Source organism: Chiloscyllium plagiosum, chromosome 35, assembly GCF_004010195.1.
Source record: "Chiloscyllium plagiosum isolate BGI_BamShark_2017 chromosome 35, ASM401019v2, whole genome shotgun sequence".
Lineage (NCBI taxonomy): Eukaryota > Metazoa > Chordata > Chondrichthyes > Orectolobiformes > Hemiscylliidae > Chiloscyllium > Chiloscyllium plagiosum.
Window position 1 is genome coordinate 21,608,709 of NC_057744.1, and position 25,300 is coordinate 21,634,008.

At 39.0% G+C, this 25,300-nt stretch overlaps 1 protein-coding gene across 9 annotated transcripts in view; it reads right to left on the reverse strand.

Annotated features, from left to right (window-relative positions):
* The window catches only part of si:ch211-286b4.4 (zonadhesin), a 187,000-nt gene that overhangs the window by 75,232 nt on the left and 86,468 nt on the right, over positions 1–25,300 (reverse strand). For all 9 annotated transcript variants that reach the window (XM_043676792.1, XM_043676793.1, XM_043676791.1 and 6 more), the window contains 10 exons: positions 23,959–24,180; positions 22,724–22,873; positions 21,753–21,856; positions 19,223–19,440; positions 17,578–17,798; positions 14,480–14,626; positions 14,043–14,207; positions 8,334–8,485; positions 4,909–5,077; positions 3,381–3,489 (listed from right to left, as the gene is read on the reverse strand). In XM_043676792.1, coding sequence (XP_043532727.1) covers positions 3,381–3,489; positions 4,909–5,077; positions 8,334–8,485; positions 14,043–14,207; positions 14,480–14,626; positions 17,578–17,798; positions 19,223–19,440; positions 21,753–21,856; positions 22,724–22,873; positions 23,959–24,180 — 1,657 coding nt within the window. The remainder of the gene's footprint in view (positions 1–3,380; positions 3,490–4,908; positions 5,078–8,333; positions 8,486–14,042; positions 14,208–14,479; positions 14,627–17,577; positions 17,799–19,222; positions 19,441–21,752; positions 21,857–22,723; positions 22,874–23,958; positions 24,181–25,300) is intronic.

A 25,300-nucleotide genomic window follows, 5' to 3' on the forward strand; every position in this document is an offset into this window, starting at 1 on the left:
TCTTTCGGCATGACTTGGAGGTGTCGGTGTTGGACTGGGGTGGAAAAAGTTAAAAATCATACAACACTAGGTTATAGTCCAACAGATTTATTTGGAAACACTAACTTTCAGAGTGTTGCTCCTTCATCAACCGCATGATGAAGGAGCAGCACTCCGAAAGCTAGTTCTTCTAAATAAACCTGTTGGACTATAACCTGGTGTTGTGTGATTTTTAATTTCTTCAGGCAAGGAGTCCAGAATCACAAAGACGTGCTATCGCCCAAAGGCTCTATGTAATTGCAGCAAGATTTCTTTACTCCTGTACTCAAATGTATCAATGAAGGCCAACATATTTTTGCCTCCTTAATTGCTTGCTGTATCTACATTTTAACTTTCAATGACTTAAGAACCAGGATACCCAGATTTATCTGAATATCATCAGATCATTATTTTTATCATTTAGTGTTTTTATCTTTTTTCTAACAAAATGGCCTCAGATTTTCCACATCACATCTGATCTGCCAATTCAATTAGCTCAACTAAATTGCTTTGAATCATCTTCTTCCTCACAACTCACAAGCATGCAGGTACAGCAGGCAGTGAAGAAAGCTAATAGCATGCTGGCCTTCATAACAAGAGGAATTGAGTATAGAAGCAAAGAGGTCCTTCTGCAGCTGTACAGGGCCCTGGTGAGACCGCACCTGGAATATTGTGCGCAGTTTTGGTCTCCAAATTTGAGGAAAGACATTCTGGCTATTGAGGGAGTACAGCGTAGGTTCACGAGGTCAATTCCCGGAATGACGGGATTATCTTATGTTGAAAGATTGGAGCGATTTGTATACCCTTGAGTTTAGAAGGCTGAGAGGGTAACTGATTGAGACGTATAAGATTATTAAAGGATTGGACACTCTGGAGGCAGGAAGCATGTTTCTGCTGATGGGTGAGTCCCAAACCAGAGGACACAGTTTAAAAATAAGGGGTAGGCCACTTAGAGCAGAGTTGAGGAGAAACTTCTTCACCCAGAGAGTGGTGGGTGTATGGAATGCTCTGCCCCAGAAGGCTGTGGAGGCCAAGTCTCTGGATACTTTCAAGAAAGAGTTGGAGAGAGCTCTTAAGGATAGTGGAATCAAGAGTTATGGGGATAAGGCAGGATACTGATTGAGGATGATCAGCCACGATCATAATGAATGGTGGTTCTGGCTCGAAAGGCAGAATGGCCTACTCCTGCACCTATTGTCTATAACTCACCTTTCCACCTAATTTGTGTCATCACGCAAAGTTGGAATTCTTACATTTGGCCAGTATATCCAGATAAGTTTTACAGATTGGTCAATGTATCCCAGATAAGCGATACAGATTGTCAATAATTGATGACCAAGCACTGACTCTTTCTTTACTCCTATCACCACAACCTGCCAAACTGAGAATAATCCATTTATTCCAACGCTTAGTGTTCTGTGCATTAATCAATTCTCAATCTGTGCCAGTATATTACACAGGTGATCTAATCAGTGCACTAATCTCCTTTGTTGATTCCAATCAAAAATCTTCTGAAAATGCAAATATACCAGAGCTTTCAAAAAACTCTTAACAGGTTTAGATTAGATTCCCTCAGTGTGGAAACAGGCCCTTCGGCCCAACCAGTCCACACCAACCCTCCAAAGAGCAACCCACCCAGACCCATTTCCCTTTGACTAATGCACCTAGCACTATGGGCAATTTTGCATGGCCAATTCACCTGACCTGCACATCTTTGGACTGTGGGAGGAAACCGGAGCACCCGGAGGAAACCCACGCAGGCACGGGGAGAATGTGCAAACTCCACACAGACAGTCACCCGAGGCTGGAATTGAACCTGGGACTCTGGTACTGTGAGGCAGCAGTGCTAACCACTGAGCCACCATGCTGCCCCAAATATGGTTTCCCTTTCAAAAACTAATGCTGATTCTCCCCAATTCTACCATTATTTCTCCACACAGACAGTCACCCGAGGCTGGAATTGAACCTGGGACTCTGGTACTGTGAGGCAGCAGTGCTAACCACTGAGCCACCGTGCTGCCCCAAATATGGTTTCTCTTTCAAAAACTAATGCTGATTCTCCCCAATTCTACCATTATTTTCTGAGTGTTCCTTTTAGATCCACATATTTTGCTCACAAAGATATCAGGCTAACTGGTCTCTAGGTTCCCCATTTACTCATTCTTTTTTCCCCAATAATGGATTTACACTTGCTATCTTCCAATCCACAGGACTGTTAGGAGTCAATAGGATTCTGAAGACAGTCATCAATAATGTACCAGGATCTCAACAGCAACTATTTTCAATACTTGAAACAAATATCAGAGGTGTTACGACTTTCAGTACCATTAATTTCTCCAGCATGAGTTCTTTTTTCTAATACAGATTTCTTTCATTTATTTTTTCATGTTAGAGTCTTGTTTCTATAGCATTTCTGGGATTTTTGTATCCTAATCAACCAGTTAGATTTCTGGTTCAAATGCCCACAGTCCAGAATTCTCTTCTTTTATAGGATTATAGAGTTATAGAGCATAGAAGCGGACCCTTTGGTCACCTTGTCCACACTGACCAGATATCCCAAACTGATTGAGTCCCATTTGCCAGGATTTGGTCCATAACCTTCTAAACTCTTCCTATTCATGTACCCATCCAGATGCCTTTTAAATTATGTAATTGAACTCACTTTCTCTGGCAGCTCGTTCCATATATGCACCACCCTCTGCATGAAAAAAATTGCCCCACAGGTCCCTTTTAAATCTTTCCCCTTCTACTTTAAACCCATGCCCTCTAAGTTTTGGACTCTCCCCTCTTCACCATATCCATGCTCCTCTTGATTTTATAAATCTCTATAAGGTCACCTCTCGGCCTGCAATACTGCAGGGAAAACAGCTCCAACCTATTCATCGTCTCACTATAGCTCAAATCCTCCAAACAAGGCAACATCCTTGTAAATCTATTCTGAACCCCTTCAAGTTTGATATCATCTTTTTTTTTAATAGCAGGAAGACCAGAACTGATTTACAACAAAGTCACTGAGAGAATGAGCACACAGAGTCCCTAATAATGTCTATCAATTGTATTCTGGTCAAGAAAAACACAGCCTGTATGGGGCCCAAGTTTCCTTGAGGCAATCCCCATTTTCTGTAATATGCATTAGAAACTTGTAGTGCTGGGGCTTGAGACATGAATCTTTATTTGACAATGAAATGGAAGGGTACATGATTGAACAGTTGATCATTGTTGTTATATTAATCTGGATACTGATAGCATAATACATGCGATTCCTGTAAAAAATGGAGGAAATTTCCAATTTTCTTGGAACACACATATTAATAGAACAGTTGCAAACTTGCATTTGACAAGGGAAATCTGCCTTAGCTAACCTGCAGTACTTGCCAGTGGGACATGGTAAGCATTCCTTTTCATCCTTTAAGCCTGTTGTTTGTCCTGATGTGAATGTTCCACTAGGACAGGGATTAGGATTCTGGGTACCTGAAAAATAAATTGTTACACTCTACAGTAGATATCGATGAAGATAGAATCAGTCAATGAATAAAATGATCATCCTTCTCATCTGATTACAGTTTTGGAGGAGGTAACTGGAAACAATGGTTGCTAAATGGTTTGGATTTATATAATAAAGTGAATTATTTGGTTAATTTGGTCATTTGCTTTTGAAGTACAGCCACTTTTGAAAAAGGAAAAGGGAGAACTCAATTGGCACATTGTAACCAGCCATTAGATATGAGCCAGTTAATCCGTGCTTGGAGGTATTGATGAATGATAAACATTGGCCAGGATCCTAAGAAAATTTCCCCTGGTTTTCTTCAAATAGTGAAAATGGATCTTTAACCTTGATTAGCACACCAAGGTGGTGCTACTGTCTAACATCTCATCCAAAAGACAGTACTTCTGACAGTGAAGCCCTCAGAACTTAGAAACTCAAATCTTGCAATGAAACTTCAATTCACAACTACTTGAATCAACCACCAGAGTTTTACCATTAACCTACAGAGATATTTTGCTCTAAGCTGTAAATTTTATTCCTCTTCTCATGACAGTATCCTTTTTAGTGAGCTAGTGAGCTAGTTTTTCTATATTCAGAAAAATGAGCAGTTTACTCATTTTTAATATTAATAAAAAGCTGATAGAACCCTGAGCTTATATTGGAAATTTAAAATAAATTAAAATTTGAAATGCCCAGTAGTTTTTCACATTTTTTCTACCTTAGATATAGTTGTGGATTGCAGCTTGTGCGAAACTAGATGAATATTAATGCGTAGCAGTCAGACCTCCAGTTGAAAATGTGCTCAATTAAATTGTACTGAGAAAAATGCATGCCAGACAGCAGGCTTCCTTCACAGTATTTCAAAGCTATTTGCTACCTCATTGGCTAACATATCCAAAATTCCATGAAACATCAAGTTTAATCTGCCTGCACAGACCCACAAAATTACTTCACAATTTTGGATGCCTTATTTTAAAGGTGATTTTGCATCTGATTCTGTATCCATTCTGCCACATGATAATAACGAAGGAGGTTAAATTTTGATATCAGCAAAGGCTTTTAGGAAATGAATTGTGTTTTCTGTCAAGTTATCCCCACTTAATCTCAGGATATTATTTCTACAGTTTGATTTTAACATGTTACTTTGGAGCATGGTTCAGTTATGAACAGAAATATGAATCCCAACTGTAAACTGAGAATTGTCTGACTGCCAACAATTACAAAGACAGATCTCTCTAGTGATCACAACCTCAGTGCAGTTCAGGTTACAACCAATTCTCAGCACTCCCAGTGCAATTTATCTTTAGAATAATAATTTGGAAATGCACTATAGGAAAATGCACAGTCAAAAAGTAAACTTGATACAAAAGTCAATCCTATAATATAGCACTGAATTTACTAACCATTGGGGCAGTAAAAGTGGGGTGGGCATGTTATCTGGTTGACAGTTGCAGCTTCCTTACAGTAAAACCCAGCCTGACAAGGGATACACACATCAGAACGCATATTTGGTTGATATTTTCCAGCTGGACATGGAATGGGAGATCCTGAGCCTTCCGAGCAAAAATATCCCTGGCAAGAGAAAATAAAATTGAAGTATTCATACTTAACCATTAATCAGAAATTATTCAATTTGGCAGCACAACCATAAAAAGCATTGACCTAGTTTTAAAGAGATCATGACCAATAGATTACAGATAGGTGTACAATTTGGAAATTCTAGGTAGGGACAGAATATCAAACTCAGAGTGCAATTCAGAGAATGGAAAAATCCATAGTATATACTGTCATATTGTCTTTTGCTGCTCAACTATGATCATTCTATGTGGGCGGCACGGTGGCACAGTGGTTAGCACTGCTGCCTCGCAGCGCTAAAGACCCGGGTTCAATTCCCGCCTCAGGCGACTGACTGTGTGGAGTTTGCACGTTCTCCCCATGTCTGCGTGGGTTTCCTCCGGGTGCTCTGGTTTCCTCCCACAGTCCAAAGATGTGCAGGTCAGGTGAATTGGCCATGCTAAATTGCCCGTAGTGTTAGGTAAGGGGTAAATGTAGGGGTATGGGTGGGTTGCGCTTTGGCGGGTCGGTGTGGACTTGATGGGCCGAAGGGCCTGTTTCCACACTATAATGTAATCTAATTCCACAAACGCACTACACCAGAACCATTCATTGGTTGGTGTCAATGTCAAGAAGAAAAAGGTCACAAAATAAATATTGTAAAGCAAACTCGTGAGCAGCACAATTATTTACACAAGAAGACAGGCACCATAAATTATGTCAAAGTCATATTAAAGTAATGGTACTGTAATTTTAATGTGATGCACATTAGTCTATTGGAACAAATCTAATGTTTCAAGTCTAAAAGTTCTATCTTCACACTTGCACTGATTTCCAGAACATTCCTTAAATATCTGTCCAGTCCAGTCCAGTCCAACAAGGAGCGGGTTCCTGGGAAATGAAGGACAGCAACTGAGATGTGGAATAGAAGACCATTTAACTAACAGTGACAACAACATAATTTAGTTCAAAGCAATTATGGATGGAGAGTTTTAAATACGGCAAAAATGCTCAACTGGCACAATTTTGAAGCACAAATAGCTTCGAATCCACATACCCAAATATTTAAAATGGGTAAAGTATATTGAAATGCAGGTGAAAAAGGCTTACGGGTTATGTTTGGTCCATAGAGGAACTGAACACAAGAGCAAAGAGAATATGTCAGAACCCTTAAAAAACACTGTTGCCGGAGAGTTGCTCAGAATTCTGGGCTCCAAACTTTGGGAAATGTGCACTAAAATTGGATCCACAATTGGTCTATCAGATGGTTACCAGAGTTGAGAAATTTTAATGAGAGATTAAATAAGATGGCATAATTCTGATTGGATTAGGAAAGGGCAAGAGGAGGCCTGTTCGGACTGTCTCATTACAACAGAGCAAAAATGGCTGATGACAGCCTCAACAAGCCTTGCAGTACATGTTTAATAGAAATTATAAAATATGAGAAACACTTGTTTAATGTGTTCTCAGCACAGAGGACAATGTTTCCCCAGTAAGTTTGTGTGTCCAACATACTTTGCTATCCCAAAGACAAGAACATTTCACACCAATTAGTTATTTCTTTAAAGTTTTTCTAATCAGCATGTTTTAATTAAGGTTCTTTAAGATAATCATAGATATAGTTTCCTAATAAATTATAGATTTAACACACACTTCTACATATATAATTGCTAAACAAAACATTAGAAAGATTTAAAAACTAATTATGTATAATAGAGTAATAGAGGGGCGTCTTCCTATCTCTTATCAAGGACAGCGGCAAAGAGAGTTGGAACAGTGAAATATCTCAAAAAGAACTCTGTTATAATCCTGTACAAAACAGCAGATGCAGACATCATAGTTTAGAGATAAAAGGTCACAAGCGACCATGTGAAAGCTCATTTTCCCACATACTAAAAGGGGCTGATTCAGATCTTATCAACAGGACTACTAATTGAATGATCCACTGGAAACCCAATCATAGTTGGGCAACCCAGCCCTAATTAACCAATAGTATATAGGGGGAAGAGGGTATGTGCCGCCATATTAATGTTACAAGAAAAATGCATAAAAAACACTTCACTTCACTTTCTTCTGATATCAGCTACAGATTAAGGGGGTGATTGGATCCTCACATCAAGGCCAGATTTGGAGTAGTCTTTGGCCTCTCCCTGCACGATACCAGTGAAATGCATGAATAAATGACCATGTGCCTTGAGCTCTGCTGTCTTCTGAACACATTATTTCCGTAAAACTCATTCCCACAAGGCCTAACAGATACAGAGATTTTGATAGAGTAGAAAGAAAAAAAAACTATTCACTCTGATGAGTGGGTCAATAAATGGATGCTATGAATTCAAAACCTTTAGGTGATCTAAAGGGGATGAGAGGCTTTTTTTTTCCAAATCAGGGTTATTCTGATCTGGATTGCTACCCGAAAAGATAATGGATATTGATGCCATAAATAATTTAAAAGGGGAGTTGAACATGCACTGGAGGACAAGGAACAGTTAATAAAAAGGTAATCCATTTATGTAGCACTTCTCATAACCACTCAACCAATCAATGAAGTACTTTTTGAAGTGTAGTCACTGATTGTAAAGTAGGAAACACAGCACTAATAACAAACTCTCACAAACAGCTGACAATAGGATAACTCCCTTGCAATTTGAAATAATGCCAGAGAATCTATGACATCCACCTGAGCAAGTAGATGGCGGTTTTGTTTAATATCTCATCTGAAAAATGGGACTGTTGAGTGCAATGCTCTCTCAGTCCTGCACTTGGAAAAATATGGGGATGTAGGACTAAGCATTACCATTCTTTCGAAGAGTTAGTGCATGCAAAATGGGCTGAAAGGTCTGCTTCTGTTCCATAAGTCTCTTTGATATCAAGAAAAATATTGAAGTATTTTGCTTTTGATTGTATGTATCAAAGCATTAGCAAATTCTAATTACATTTTTTCACCTATTCTTAAGATTTGTACACGTGTTGAGAAACCATCTCAAATATTCAATAAGTTCAGCTATGAATTATTCAATGCAGTAATTAATAATCAGATCTGTGTAAAGTATTTTTCATCTGACTGCAGTCACCACTTACATACAACACTCACTGCAAAGTTAATTTAAAGCATAACTCTTGAAATTCATGATTCATTTTAAAAGGAGCTCAGGTACTACAATTATTGTCAATAGGTTTTGATGAGCTGTTATCAGCCTGATTGATGTAAAAAGGTTAATGCAGATACTGCAGCAGCTTCAATATGCGATGATTGTCAAGTGGCAACACTTACCTTTGGGCAGGAGAAAGCATTGGGATTGACTGAATTGTGATTGCCAGGACAATAGAACCCAGCAAAGCATAGTCCACTGGGCTGGCTGAGACCTTCATTTGCACAGTAATAGCCAGGGTAGCATGATGCGCAGAACTCTGATGAAGCTCCTCCTATGAGTCAAAGTTAATCAAATTAGTTGGCATAGCTCTCCAGATTCAGCAGAATAAAATCAGAACAGACAACATACATTTCTCAATTTTCTCTTAACCTCTTTAAGTAGAACATAGTTGAAAATCCAATTTGAGAGTGGAAATTGAATAATCTATCAATGTACTGATTTAAGAACAATGGAACAATTGAAGAAATGTGTTATTAAGGTTGGAGGATTGACTTAATTATATGTAAATTCTACCTTCTCAGTTTAAACATGCCATCAATTAGTCTACCATTATGAAATGAATATCCAATTATAACCTACTGTTTTTCTTACTATTTATTAATGTTATAAGAAATGTCTACAGTACACTTAATGGTACTTTTCCACTTTTAGCTTGATATTAAAATAGTGGCTGTAGTAAGTTTCTAAGTACTCATTTTTATGCATTTTTTTCATAACGACATTGCAAATTTCTAGACCAGTGACATCTTGAATGGGAGTGCTACTCTGTCCATATTTCTAGAATGCAATTTCATATTATTACACAAAAAGAGTTGAGCCAGTAATATTGTTTCCCAAGTATTTTCTAATTACCATCGTATTCATTACAGTATTTACCATTACAGAGCCAATCAAGAGTTATTGTCTTTAATGGGCAAATCTGTATTATTTCCATATGCTATTATGTCTGCACCACATTCAAAATGTCAAAATTTACATTATATATATTGTAAGAAGGCATTATATGGGAATTTATAATTCAGTAATTAGCCATTTAGCTCATTATGTATGTACTGGTTCTTTGAAAAATCCACCCATGAGTCCCATTCCCCAATCTGTCTCCTAAGCCTTGTAAATTTACAAAATCCTTTGTTGGAATGCTATATATTTCCTAGTTCAAATATTCTTCTTTCCCACTCATTTCTGCTTAGAAAAAAAAAGATTTCATTTGTCTGTTTTGAAATCATTTTGGACACTTGTTTGAGCTGATACTTGCATTTCCTTTCTATTGAGCTGTTCCAACAGTGGCAGTGATATGTTGGAGGACAATCTTATTGTTTGTCAAATTTTTGCATAGGAAATGTCATATTTGCAATATGGTTAGGGAGAATGAAATGAATAGTGAATTGTTTTTTATTGCCTAAAAATTAAGCTAACAACTTTTATATCTACAGAGAAATGAGGTTTTGACAGCTTATTTTTACAATGTTATTGAAGTGTTCAAAGATAAATGACTATTAAGGTAGCCAGAAATGACATATAAGGAGACAATAAAGAACAATGAAATATAAGGAAAGTCATGCAAAAATTTATATTGCTAACCAGGAAGTGTAGTCTTTAATACAAGACATAATTCGTTGTCTGCAAATGGTATTGGCACTTAATATGTTTTAAAATAACATAGCTATCTCAACATTTGCTGCAACAATTATCTTTGACGTATTGTCTGTTATAGTTACACAGATGATACAAATAAATGCAAGTCACGTTCATTTTCCTATGGTTTAGTGTCCCTCTTGAGATCCTAGACATTATATAGATGGTCCATTTTTTTTTCTGTATTTTTGACTGTGGACTTAAGTAGGAAAAAGGACTATTTTAACAGCCAATGATTGTGGAATGCATCACTGCTCTTTTATAAAAGCAGGTAACCAATCATTATAATGCTGTTCAGCAATGAGGGAAACTTAGTTGCAGATGGGCTGAAGTCAAGAGGAGTGTACAAATTAAGATTTGGCCAGCAACAAATAACTGATCGATCTGGAGGAACAGTGACATGTTAATGACATAAGCTTCTGCTTTACAACAACCATGTGATTGGCTCCCAGATAGCAAAACACTGTTCAAGTGTGAATGATTAATTGGAAAGTGCTGTCGTTTTTCCTGTGGTAAAGGACATTTCAAACATGGAAAAGCCAATTTATTTTCCTTCATCAGATGTTGTTAGTTGTGCTCTTAAGTCAATAGGGCAGTGAATTTACAAGTGTGAACTAGGTTTTGTGTGCCTCCTGCAGGCAAATTAAAGTGAGGGATTGGGCTACAGTAGGGCTTAACAAGCTAGAAGAATCACAGCAATAAACTCTGTGGACAGGGACTATTGGTCTGCCTTCCTCGACCTTCCCTCTTTCCATGAAACCACTTGCTTGTGTTTATCTGGATTTATTAGTGTGGGTGAAGGGAGAGTTTTAATTAAGAGTTATGTATTGACATTTTACAAATGTTTACATATATAGAATAGCCCATCGCCCATAAATAGCCCATAGAGACCAATATCACATCACATGATACATTTAGGTGTCTCAGATTTATTCTTCAAACTGCAGAGTTGAATGAAAAATCACTCTGTTACAAATAGTAATGAAGCTAATTCTCTTCACTCACCATTTATATTCTTATATAAATGTTAACAAATCAATTCATTTGTAATAAGTAGCAATTCCAAGTACAGAAAACTGCTCCACACTTTGTCAATTTGGTGTTTAGAAGACAAGTAAATTTACTTTTATGAAATCTTTAACTTTTATGATCATTCTGGGAATAGCAGGGCTTGATTTCCAGTGCTCCAGTGAAGAATAACAATGTGAAGAATATGTGAGTGCTGGTCAACAACCAGAAAACCTGGATGGAATAGTTTCCCCAGCTTTTGTCCTCCTCCTCCTTCTAGGGGTTTACAGAGTCATAGAGATGTACAGCACGGAAACAGACCCTTCAATCCAAATCATCTATGCCGACCAGATATCCCAACCCAATCTAGTCCCACCTGCCAGCACCCAGCCCGTATCCCTCCAAATCCTTCCTATTTATATACCCATCCAGATGCCTCTTAAATGTTGCAATTGTATCAGCCGCCACCACATCCTCTGGTAGCTCATTCCATATACGTACCACCCTCTGTATGAAAACGTTGCCCCTCAAGTCTGTTTTATATCTTTCCCCTTTTACCCTAAAGCTTTGCCCTCAAGTTCTGGACTCCCCCAACCCAGATCCTATCCATGCCCCTCATGATTACATAAACCTCTATAAAGTCACCCCTGAGCCTCCAATGCTCAGGAAAAACAGCCCAGCCTATGCAACCTCTCCGTAAAGCTCAAATCCTCCAACCCTGGCAACATCCTTGTAAATCTTTTCTGAACACTTTCAAGCTTCACAACATCCTTCTGATAGGAAGACGACCAGAATTGCATGTAATATTCCAAAAGTGGCCGAACCTATGTCCTGTACAGCCGCAACATGACATCCCAACTCCTGTACTCAATAATCTGACCAATAAAGGAAAGCATACCAAATGCCTTCTCCACTATCCTATCTACCTGCAACTCTACTTTCAAGGAACTATGAACTTGCACTCCTAGGTCTCTTTGTTTAGCAACACTCCCGAGGACCTTACCATTAAGTGTATAAGTCCTGCTAAGATTTTCTTTACCAAAATGTAGCACCTCCCATTTATCTGAATTAAACTCCATCTGCCACTTCTCAGCCCATTGGCCCATCTGATCAAGATACTGTTGTAATTTGAAGTAACCTTCTTCACTGTCCACTACACCGCCAATTTTGGTGTTATCTGCAAACGTACTAACTATAACTCTTATGCTCACAAACAAATCATTTACGTAAATGACAAAAAGTAGTGGACCTAGCACCGATCCTTCCGGCACTCAACTGGTCTCAGGCCTCTAGTCTCCAACACCACCCTCTGTCTTCTACCATTAAGCCAATTCTGTGTCCAAATGGCTAGTTCTCCCTGTATTCCATGAGATCTAATCTTGCTAACCAGTCTCCCATGGGGAACCTTGTCGAACGCCTTACTGATGTCCATATAGATCATGTCCACGACTCTGCCCTCTTTGTTACTTCTTCAAAAATCTTAATCAAGTTGTGAGACATGATTTCCCATGCACAAAGCCATGTTGTCTATCTCTAATCAGTCCTTGACTTTCCAAATACATGTATATCCTGTCCCTCAGGATTCTCTCCAACATCTTGCCCACCACCGACGTCTGGCTCACTAGTCTATAGTTCCATGGCTTGTCTTTATCACCCTTCTTAAACAGTGGCACCACGTTAGCCAACCTCCAGTCTTCCAACAGCTCACCTGTGACTATCAATGATACAAATATCTCAGCAAGGGGTCCAGCAATCACTTTCCTAGATTCTCACAGAGTTCTCGGGTACTCCTGATCAGGTGCTTGAGATTTATCCACTTTTATGCGTTTCAAGATATCCAGCACTTTTAAGATGCCATCATCTATTTCCCTACATTCTAAATCTTCCATGTCCTTTTCCACAGTAAACACTCACTTAGCAAAATACTCACTTAGCAACTCCCCCATCTCCTGTGGCTCCTTAATCGAGAACTTTCCAAAATATCAAAAGGACATCTGGGTTGGGGATTGCTGGGAGAAACTAACAATTAGATCATTGGTTTGTTGTACGGATGAGATGGAACTTTTCCCCCTGGGATATGATACCTAGGTGCTGCACACAGTATACTGACCCTTTCCAAAGGGGCAATATGGTCAAATAGGCAAAGGATAATGTGCTACGTGCAGGGGACCACATATTTTTTCTTTTTAGGGCTATAAACTGAACTGCAGGTTGTGCCGCTATATAACCAAAATAACAGGAGGCTTTTGCAACTTGGAAAAATCATGCACTGCATATGTTTAACTGTGCAAGATAATATTGTTTTTTGAAGCAGTGAGGGTGATACTTTGAGACACAGAGTGGCATTGAAAATCTTTTAGGTAAGCAAGTTCTGCCTTAAGAGAGCCTTGTTACCAATTGCAGCTCAACCAAAGTGTAAGGGCAACCAGAGATCTCCAGAGCTGGAAAACAGACAACTTTTTTTTTTCTCTCTGCGTGGGTGAATGTAATGGGCAAAAAACCCCAAGAAAGATTAAACTGTATAATTTAAACAAGGAAAGATCTAAGTCAACTGGATCAACGATCAACGTAAACAATGACCATCACTTTAAAGACGCATTATTGCTGAAATCAAAAGTGAACTTAGAGAGAAATAAAATTTAAACTTAACTTCACACCTGGACTTCTGATCTTTGGAATTGTATTTTTCCCTGTTTACAGCATTTGCTTCATCCAAAATATTTACATAAAGCTGTGAGATTTTAAAGGTTTATTAATTTGCATTGGAATGGACTAGGAATCTTTTATTTACTGTGCCATTTGTTAAAGTTAAAGGAGGTTACTATAAATAGAGTCATTTTGTGGTAATAGTGAAATCTGATGTCATTTGCTTTTATCCTAAATAGTAGTCAAGCTGGTAAATTGAACACCTTGGTAGTTTAGATAGGCACTTATAATTTCTTGATGGCTTGTAGTACAGAGTGAGATGATTATCAATGCACTCTTCCCATTTATGTTGTGACAATAGCACAGGAACACTTTCAAACAGGGACCACAGACTGCAAGCTGCAGAAAGTTGGAGCATGATCCCATAGACACCCATATTACATTATATTTAGGTGTCTCAGATTTATTCTTCAAACCATAGTGTTGAGGGAGAAAACGCTGTGCTACAAATAATAATGAAGCTAATTGTCTTCACTCACCAGTTGTATTCTTAAATGTTCCCTTTGGGCACGCAACTGGTGATTTAGTACCAGCTGGACAATAATAACCTGCAGCACAAGGACCATTCATTGGAAATTTTGGATTGCTCTGTGGTATGGGACTGCTCGCACCTCCCTGACAGTAATAGCCTTCTGTACATGGACCTACAACAGAAAGATTTAACAGCTATTATATTTTCAGCATATATTAATACAACTCTATTGGAAGGATAACACAGCTCATTGAGAAGATTGGCACATTAACCCAACAACATGACTACAAAATCAACAGGTTTGAGTAAAATTTGATAGTTGTTCATAGATACAATGTTACCACACGAGGTCAGACTTTTATGCTCCTGATTTTTGTTCATGTCCCTTTATAAACAAAAGCATTCCTTGATTAGTATATTTTACTAAAGGGTAGTGATACCCACCATCTGGTTCAGAGTTTGCCATACCCTGACAGTATAACCCAGCTGGACAGCTTAGACACACATCAGCAGAGAAGGCCCCATTCAATGCATTATATGTTCCTTCTGGGCAAGGCAATGGAAATGTCGTCCTTGATGAACAGTAGTAGCCTAAAAAGCAAAGGGTCACACAAAATCTTTAAGAAAGAAGATGATCAATTTCAATGGATGCAGCTATGTTATTTTTAATATTTTATTTTATCTTGCAGACGGAGGCATGAAGAAACAAAGCAGCAAACTGGGGAATATTAGTCCATATCAACAGAAGGACCCGGACCATGTGGAGGATACAGATTTTAAAATTCAGAATGCTGACCCCAACAATCCTACTTCTGGGTTTTATAAAGGCAGGAAAAGGAAGAGGCAACCAAACACTTCTTGTGGGATGTGGGGTGGTGGTGGTGGTGTAAGTATTATTGTTTAGTGGCCTTATAATGGTACATCATTTTTGGGGGTACAGGATCCAAGTGTTAGACTGCCATTTATAACCGAAGTAAAAACAACTATTTTTAGGTCTTAGAGGAGTTGGCAATTTAAACGTTTTAATGAGGCTGGAAGCCTCGCAGTTAGCCTATTGCACATGTTTAACAGCAGAAGGCTGCATTTCTTTTGTTTCAGAAAACTTGGCAGCTAGGTGTGTTGAGGACAGCTTTCTAGTGAAGTGTCTTCTTACCATTGCTGTGGACCATGAGGAGCTGAGAGTGTTTCCCTGCAGCCACCCAAATTACACAGACTATTCTATGAGTTGGGAATCTGATCAACTGGTAGATTAAATAAGTGTGCAAAAAATGGCAAATGGAGTCAAATGTGGGGAAATGCAATGTTGTCATTTTGGAAGGGAAAACAAGAGAACAGAATATTATTTGTATGGAGAAAAACTGCAGAAATCTGCAACACTTGAAACACAGGAAGCTAGCTAGTACAGCAGGCGATCAGGAATGCTAACTGAATGCAGTACCTTACTTCACATTTAGATTAGATTCCCTACAGTGTGGAAACAGGCCCTTCGGCCCAACAAGTCCACACCGACCCGCTGAAGAGTAACCCACCTCGATCTATTTCCCTCTCACTATTGCATTTAACACTATGGGCAATTTAGCATGGCCAATTCACCTGATCTGCACATCTTTGGACTATGGGAGGAAACCAGAGTACCCAGAGGAAACCCACGCAGATACGGGGAGAATGTGCAAACTCCACACAGACAGTTGCCAAGGGTGGAATCGAGCCTGGGTCCTAGGCACTGTGAGGCAGCAGTGCTGACCACTGAGCCACTGTACCACCCCAAAGGGGTTGCAGTGTAAAAGAGAAGGCAAATCTTACTGCAACTGTACAAGGTGCTGGTGAGACCACATCTGGAGTACTGTGGGCGCTTTTGGCCCTCTTATTTAAGGAAGGATATAAATATTTGGAGGCAGTTCAGAGAAGGCTCAACAGGATGATCCCTAGTATGGAAGGGTTGTCTTATGAGCAAAGACTGAACAGGGTGGGACTCTATTCAATGGAGTTTAGAAGAATGAGTGGTGATCTCATGGAAACAGATAGGATTTTTAAGGGATTTGACAGGATAAATGGGAGAGGATGTTTCCCCTCATTGGAGATTATAGGACTAGAGGGAATAGTATCAAAATACCAAATTAACACTGAGATGAAGAGGAATTTCATCTTTCAATATGTTGAGATTCTTTCGAACTCCTTGGCATAGAGAGTACTATTTGCAAATTCCTTGTATATATTTTAGGATAAGATAAACCTTTGATCATTTGGGAATCAAGGTTATGGGGAAAAGGCAGGAAAGTGGACATGAGGAGTGTTGAATCAGCCGTGATCCTAATTAATGTCAGAGTGGACTTGATGAGTTGGTTGGGCTTATTCCTGTTGCTATTTCTTATGGCCTTATTAACTACCCGGGATAAAAGATTGGCTCTGTGGCCTAGTCTGGAGGTGCTTCCCTCCTGATGAGGAGCCAAGTCTGTTAATCAGATTGACCTCCAGGCAAAAACCCTGACAGGGCCACAAGGGATGATGAGGTGTTAAAGCGTGCAGAGAAAATCAGCTTTCAAATTTTACGTCTAAAGGGTAGTCCAATTCTGTGCATGTAATGCCTTGACTTGGTATGGCCAGATGGTGTCCTACCATTGTTGAATTTTATGCACATTTAACTTTCACATTCATGGATAGAGAACGTTTCAATGTTCACTTGCCAGCTAAAGAAGTTGACATACTGGCAAAGTGAGACTTGTTCAGCTACACCAATGTTACAGGTTTGACTCTATGACACTCTGCCTCCCCCCGATAATAGTGGGCTGTGCTCTAACTTGACGATCTTCAATAAATTTTGATTTGGAGGTGCCGGTTTTGGACTGGGGTGAGCAAAGTTAAAAATCACGCAGCACCAGGTTATAGTCCAACAGGTTAATTTGGAAGCAGTAGCTTTCAAAGCGCTGCTCCTTCATCAGGTGGTTGTGGAACAAGACCATAAGGCACAGAATTTATAGCAAAAGGATTAGTGTCATGGAGCTGTAATGATATATTAAGCAAATTTAGATAAGAACAAAGATGAAAGACTTAATCTAAATTTGTTTACCATATCATTACAGCTCCATGACACTGTAAACTTTTGCTATAAATTCTGTGTCTTATGGCCTATTCCACAACCACCCGATGAAGGAGCAGCGCTTTGAAAGCTAGTGCTTCCAAATAAACTTGTTGGACTATAGTTTAGATCAGAGTAGTGCTGGAAAAGCACAGCATGTCAGGCAGCATCTGAGGAGCAGAAAAATCGACGGTTCGGGCAAAAGCCCTTCATCAGGCGTTTGCCCGAAACGTTGATTTTCCTGCTCCTCAGATGCTATCTGACCTGCTGTGCTTTTCCAGCACCACTCTGATCTAAACTCTGGTTTCCACATCTGCAGTCCTCACTTTTGCTCTGTTGGACTATAACCTGGTGCTGTGTGATTTTTTAACTTCAATAAGTCTGGCACTTTCTTAATGAAACCCCATCTGCCATATTCAGCAATTGGTCAGTGAGAGCTTCTTTGAGATAAATCAGAATAAGTTACCCTTTGGGCAAGCAGTAGGTTCCACTGTGCTGCTGTTGCTGCACACAGTACCAGCAGGGCAAGGCAAGCAAATACCAGCTCCAGGAGATGGATTGTATGTACCAGCTTTACAGGCTAACTCTCTGATTACACCAGCAGGACAGCGGTGGCCTCTGGGACACACATAACCCTGAATACCATCTGAGGGACGAGGCACAGTACTTCCAGTATGGCAGATGTACCTGTGAAAAATACATAGATGCATTCAGAAACAGCAATTATCCATTTTCAGATGAGAACTACAGTTATATTTGCATGAATGACATGTTTGAGCATGGAACAACTCGGTATGGTGAAAGGTACTTTAAAATTTAAAAAGATGTAGGCTTAAGGGAAGTTATTTACAAAACCAAAGCACTTTCATACAGGTAGTTGGTGGAATAAGCAATATTAACAATGGAGGACTTCTTCTAGTGAAAATGTTGAAAATGAACAGAGAAATATACATTCCTATTACTAAATAATAGGCTAGAAATTCATCTCAGTTTGTGGTACAAACCAGGGTGTATTGGATCAGCCTCCTGGTCTGCACAACATCGGATATTCAGTCCCAATGTGGCCAGAACAGAAGACTATTTTGATGCTGACCATTATGTATCAATATTTCAAATTAATTTCTAGCCTCATTGAAGCACTTCACATGCAGTAAATTGCTCAAATTATAATCAATTGTTAGAACCTACTGTCTACAAATGTTTTAACTTAGTTGCTTTTTACACAAGCCAATTTTTCAGGGCAGATCGGGCTGTCTCACTAATCATCTGCAACCAACAAGAGCAACATCATGTATCAGATTGACTGGGCAACAGATTGAGCGGACTTTATTTATTCCTCTTTCAATTATCTTGACAATGTACAGTGACAACATTATTGGCAAACATAACTTGCTGCTCAAATGATCTAAAGCACTGGCAATCTATAGGTTAACTAGTGATAAAGGATGTAGTGGTTTAAACATATCTCAAAAATGCCTCAGCTAGAAATTACAACAATCACAGAAAGTGAAGGCAAAATGATAAACCAAACCTACCCAGACTGACAGTGAGAGTGAGAGGTCCAAAAGGACATAGGTGAAATATGGGAAGGATATTATCAAACTGGAGAGGGTTCAGAAGAGATTTACCAGGATGCTGCCAGGTATGGAAGGTTTAAGTGATGGAGGAAGGCTGGATCGGCTGGGACGTTTTTCACTGGAGTGAGGTGACCTGGTAGAAATTTATAAAATAATGAAGATATAGATAAAGTTAATGGTAGTTATCTTTCCCTAGGATGGGGGATTTCAAGACTAGGAGCACATTTTTTAAGGAGACAGGAGAGAGATCTATAAGAGACATGAGAGGCAAATTTTTTACATAGGAGGTGGTTCATGTATGAAATGAACTTTCTAAGGAAGTGGTAGATGCAGATACAATTGCAAGGTTTAAAAGATATTTGGATAGACAAGTAAGTAGAAAAGGCTTGGAGGAATATAGGCCAGGAGCAGGAAGCTGGGATTAGTTTAGTTTGGGATGATGTTTGGCATGGACTGGTTGGACTGAAGGGTCTGTTTCTGTGCTGCATGACTCTATAACAAATCAATTTTAGGATTGAAGAGGTTGACACTTACCCAGGGTCACAAGGTTGAGCTTGGCTCGAATCTGTCAGTGCTAACTGGTTGCAATAGTGTCCATGAGGACAGCGTTGACACTGGGCTTCACTGGCCAGCCCTACTGTATGTGAGTATGATCCCTGTGGACAAGGCCATGGATGCTGACTGCCCTCTGGACAGTAGTGACCAATGGGACAGACATCATTACCAGTAAAAGTAGCATTATCAAATTCAACCTAAAACAAAGATTTAAAAAAAATATATATAATTAATCCAGCAGCTCACATTACGCAAAATCCTGTCTCTACTGACTCATATTTAATAATTCAATCTATAACATTACTTCAAAGAAAAGCTACACACAAAATTAAAGTTGGACACTGTTGTATAAGGTAGTAGCTCTGAAGAGGTTCATGTTTATAATACATTGGCTCCACCCACTTTACTGATAGGGAGAGCCAGGGAATTATACTCCAGCTTTTGGAGGGAGCAGATATATTTATACAACTCCATAAGGTCCGAGTAATTATGTCAGATCAAAAGTAGGACTTGACCAAATCATATTGTTATTGCTATAATGCAAACATCTTGTCATCTAAGCACAGTGTTTTATTATATTCCATGGTGATATATCCTTCACTACTAACCACTAAGTAAGACAGATAATAGAATTTAGAACATAGAACAGTGCAGCACAGAACAGGCCCTTCAGCCCACGATGTTGTGCTGACCATTGATCCTCATGTAAGGTAAACCTAATGTACAAACCTGCAAATTTCTGTGACCATATGCATGTCCAGCAGTCTCTTAAATATCCCCAATGACCTCACTTCCACAACTGCTGCTGGCAACGCATTCCATGCTCTCACAACTCTCTGCATAAAGAACCCGCCTCTGACATCCCCTCTATACTTTCCACCAAACAGCTTAAAACTATGACCCCTCATGTTAACAATTTCTGCCCTGGGAAAAAGTCTCAACTCTATCAACTCTACCTATGTCTCTCATTATCTTGTACACCTCAATTAGGTCCCCTTTCTTCCTTCTTTTTTACAATGAAAAATGTCCGAGCTCAGTCAACCTCTCTTCGTAATTTGTGGAGGTGAATTACCTCAAAAAAATCCTTCGCCACAAAATACCGCAAGGTGCCAGCAGTGGCCATGTGGCAAAATAGTACAGATCGATTCAAGATCCTATGGAAACTCCTAATTTTAAAATATATTGAATAGTAGACAGAGAAACATGTGCTAGAATATTTGTATGTATGTATTTTAATGAACACATTAATGCATACACTACAAACAGGGTGCATATTGTGGAGGCAGAATATGCTTTGTTACATTGACGATACAATAAATGATTACAATCTCATTGTTTATGGATGTAAACCTAGCACATAGGTTTGTACTATAACAGCTAAATAGAGTGCTGTAATCCTAGAACATACTTAAAATGCAACTGATATTGAAGGGAACATATGGCAAAGCAAAGCAGATAAGTAATGAGAGAAAAATTAATGTATACGTGAATTTGGCAGGCAGGTGGAAAATAACGTTCCTAGTTGAGAAAATTGTACTGCTTCACATTGGAATGGAAGAAGTCTGAGTCAGATGTTGGAATGCTCTATTAGTTTAATGTAAAGCTGAAATAATGGGACGATCCTGCTGCATCATAAAATATTGACACAACTCAACCCATAATACTCCAGCAGTTCTGATCATTGTAGCACAGGAAGGATATTACAATTACTAAGTGAATACAGAGAGGACAACTGGGATAATCCAAAAGCCTGATGCCTCTCACTGAGCCACTCTCTCAATGTGCTTGTCTGCAGCTAGGAAAAGGAGACAACATTTTTAATCAAGTTTTGCCTTAAGGTTGATCAGAGCAGAGTTGTAAATCAGTCCAACTGTTTCTCAAAAGGTGATGAAAGTAGTCGGTGTAGATTCACTCAAATGCAAATTGGATATTTCACTTTCAGAAAATGTTATTATGTGATATATTTAATGCACATAAATGACTTGATAAGCGTAGAAGATTTGGCGAGAACATATAATTTTGCTGCCAGAGTTCACAAAACTGCTCATCACTCACAACTTTCTCTCACTTCATGTCTGGGTCTATTGTGAATTAATTGCTAGAGATTGATTGGTACGATGAAGAATAATTCTGGTGTTGCTATGTCATGTGACTATCAGGTTGGATAATGGTCTCTCTCTCTCTCGTAATTTCTTCATTGGACATTTTAAGGCAAGCCCTGGTTTAATTCAGCATACACTGCCTGTATATCTGAGCACCCATCATTTTCACTGAATGAAGAAAGTTTAAAGGAAGTGTCTTTATGAATTGCATAATAATTAACAAAGAAAATCAACTTCAGAACCTAAAAATATTAAATGACAACAAGAGCATTATCTCACTGAAACTGTACAAGGTCAGTTAATGTTAATGTGCAATATTAATTTCTTCAGTATTCTCTAGTATTTGATTAAAATATCTTGTTTAAATAATATTACATAGCATTCTAATCCCAGTTTCTCTATTGTACCAAATGCTTGATGGGAGTTGGGCTAATGGCGCTTCCAGTGCAGTAGTATCCAGGATGACAAGGTCCAGTAGGATTAGAGAGTCCAGCAGAAGCACAATGCATACCTGTGAGGGAGACAGACAAGAGCCTGAACAAACCAAGCTGAGCTTCATGAAAAGAGCAGTGTTGTCACCATGGCACTCGGCCAGCAACTTTCTCCTGACCTCAAATTGCTACGGCAAATTATGATGCTGATTAAATAAAAACAGCAAACAATGATGATGAAAACTTCCATTATCTTGTATAAATTAACTGGTCCTTCAGAGATGGGAGAGTATTAGGCCTACGCTACTCCAGTTTATGTGATATGCTTTATTCTGAATACCTTCTGGGTGATCCTGGCCCATTATGTCATCTTCTAAGGGCACCTAAGGACAGGATTAAAAGACAGTAATGATCTACTTCCTGAGAACAATCTTTTATATAAAAATGGCTGCTAGGACGTGCTTTGGGATGTCTTTATTACATTAATGAAATTAGACTGTGTTTGTTAAAGCATACATGCACAAGAACCAGCTATGTCAGAAGAAGAATTACATTGCACAATATTAAATATTTATCTCATTTGGCATGAAATTTCTTTTTGGTCTGCCTACAAATAAAGAATACTTGCATCAAAAGTCAAATTGTTTTGACTTTCCCCAAGTCAAGGAATGTGCTTTAAGCAAAATATACAATTTCTTAAACTTGTATTTCATATCAGTATCTGTATTCTGCTCTGTGTAGTTTGGTCAAAAATTAAAATTATCTAATTTCAGCAATATTAACTTTAAATTTTCCTGTCTTCTAAGGTTTAATTATCTCAATTTTTAAGAAAAGAAACTTAAGCATTTAATAATCATTACGTCAGAAGGATATGGCGTGCTTAAGGTTACTCCCTCTAACAGAGAAATTACATGCTTTTCACTATACATTCTAAAGTTGCTTCTTACCTGGTGAACAGGGCACACAGCTTGATTCATGAGCTAAACCAGGTCGAGGACCAAATGTACCCGTGGCACATGGATGCTCTGTGCCCATAGTGGTGCCAGCTGGACAGAAGAAACCTGCAGGACATGGTTCATACAACTTCCCACTAGAACCTTAAGTGACAAAGAAAACAAGTAAAATGTGTAACTGCTATTTAATAGTAGATGACTTATTGCTTTGAAATATTCTAAGTTAGTGAATAATTTAATGAATGTGCTTTTTCATTTTAATGTAATGGATTAGCCTTTTCAAGCATACCTCATTCTATTAACTGAGGCAATTGAAGAGCTCAGTTTACTAAATTAATTCATATTAACATCAAATGAAAGTCTAGTCTTTATCATTCATTTCATCGGATAAAATGAGGATTGTGGATAACAGTCCATGGCAGGTGCATTTGCAAATACATGTTAACAATTTAGTTCAATACAAGAGCTTGCTGCAGTGTCCTCTTTGACTAAATCTCACTTACAATTAATTACAGAGGAACCTCAATTATCCAGCATTCAATTATCCGAATAGCGGGTTATCCGGTAAGATCGTAAGAGCCGGATGCTTGGCTAAACTATGTTATCCGGCATTTGATTATCTGGAATTCGATTAACCAAATGAAATATTCCCCATCCGTTTCCTTCTGATAATCAATGTTCCTCTGTACTTTGTGAATTTTCTCCTCTATAGCAGTGGTCATGACAGGAAGGTGCTGCAATCAGTTGAGTCCTGACCCTTACTTGTAACAATATTGAGATCTGTATGGATTCAAATTATGTGATAGGAAAACTGGAAAGTATACAAATGTGCCAATGATATCTTTTCACATATATTGACAGTGATAACCTGCCACAGAGCAATAGCTGGAACATGGACAGCATTCAGTGGTGGTCTTGATACTCTCCATACTGACTTTCTTTTGCCTAAAACCTGCCTTGTAAATATGTATGATTGCTCTTCTCATAGCAAGTCATGAAAGTCGTGGTGTAGGCAATGGGGGCACATAATCATATACCACATGTTCCAAAATCATAAAATTGTAGATTGAAGTTGACACAATGTGTGAGTCAAAGCAAGTGTGAAAGAAAAATTGCACAGCTCTTCAGATTGTAAAAATAACCAAACTTTGAAGAACAATTGTCCATATCTATGTGTATTCAGCCACGAAACTTAGAAACCAGTTAAAATATTATGTTGACTTCCTTACCATTAGTGAACTGACAAAAGAAACCAGCTGGACATGGGTCACAGGATCCTTGGCCTTTATTTGCTTGATAAGTTCCTCCTCTACATGGTAGTGGAATGGAAGTTCCTTCAGGACAATAGAAGTTTATTGGACAAACAAGCAACATGGGGCGAGCTGAACTTTGACCTGGAGGGCAATAGAATCCCATGGAGCAAGGACCATCAGGAACCACATTACCAGGCCCTTGAAAAGGAAGTAGTGTTATTTTAGAGATGATATTTAAATAACCCATGTCTTTTAAATAATAATCTCTCCAATAAACTTCACATCACTTATGCAAGTAATGAGAAATATAGCACATATCTAACAGTAGAGAGAGACACTGAAGCATCAACACTCCAATGCATATGTAGGTGCAAGAGCCATTCAACTACTTTATATTAATTCATTGCTCTCGGTCATGCTGCAGTGAGGATGTGCTGATGGGGTAGGAGTTGTTAAATGGAGAGTAGACATGTCACAACCACCTGATGAAGGAGCAGTGCTCCGAAAGCTAGTGCCTCCAAATAAACCTGTTGGATTATAACCTGGTATTGTGTGATTGTTAACTTTGTACATTCAGAGAATTCATTGTTCCAGATTGGAAATCCTATTGTAGTCAAAAAATAGCATAAGATCCTTCAGTAAGAGACATCCGCTCTCTTTCAGACAGAACTCTACGGTCCAAAAAATCTGGGAAAAATATCGGGCATAGAAATTAGTGTTGGCAGCATTTGTAGTGCATTGTTTACTGTGTTCTTTTGACAATATTAAATGCTAGTTGTGCAATGGACAGAGGAATACATGATAAAGATATTAAGGTTTCATCATTGGAATTGAAAATGTGTTGCTGGAAAAGCGCAGGTCAGGCAGCATCCAAGGAATAGGAGAATCGACATTTCGGGCATAAGCCCTTCTTCAGGAATGAGGAAAGTGTGTCCAGCAGGCTAAGATAAAAGGTAGGGAGGAGGGACTTGGGGGAGGGGCGTTGGAAATGCGATAGGTGGAAGGAGGTCAAGGTGAGGGTGATAGGCCGGAGTGGAGGTGGGGGCGGAGAGGTCAGGAAGAAGCCGGAGTGGGGTGGACCTCTCCGCCCCCACCCCACTCCGACCTATCACCCTCACCTTGACCTCCTTCCACCTATCGCATCTCCAACGCCCCTCCCCCAAGTCCCTCCTCCCTACCTTTTATCTTAGCCTGCTGGACACACTTTCCTCATTCCTGAAAAAGGGCTCATGCCCGAAACGTCGATTCTCCTGCTACTTGGATGCTGCCTGACCTGCTGCGCTTTTCCAGCAACACATTTTCAGCTCTGATCTCCAGC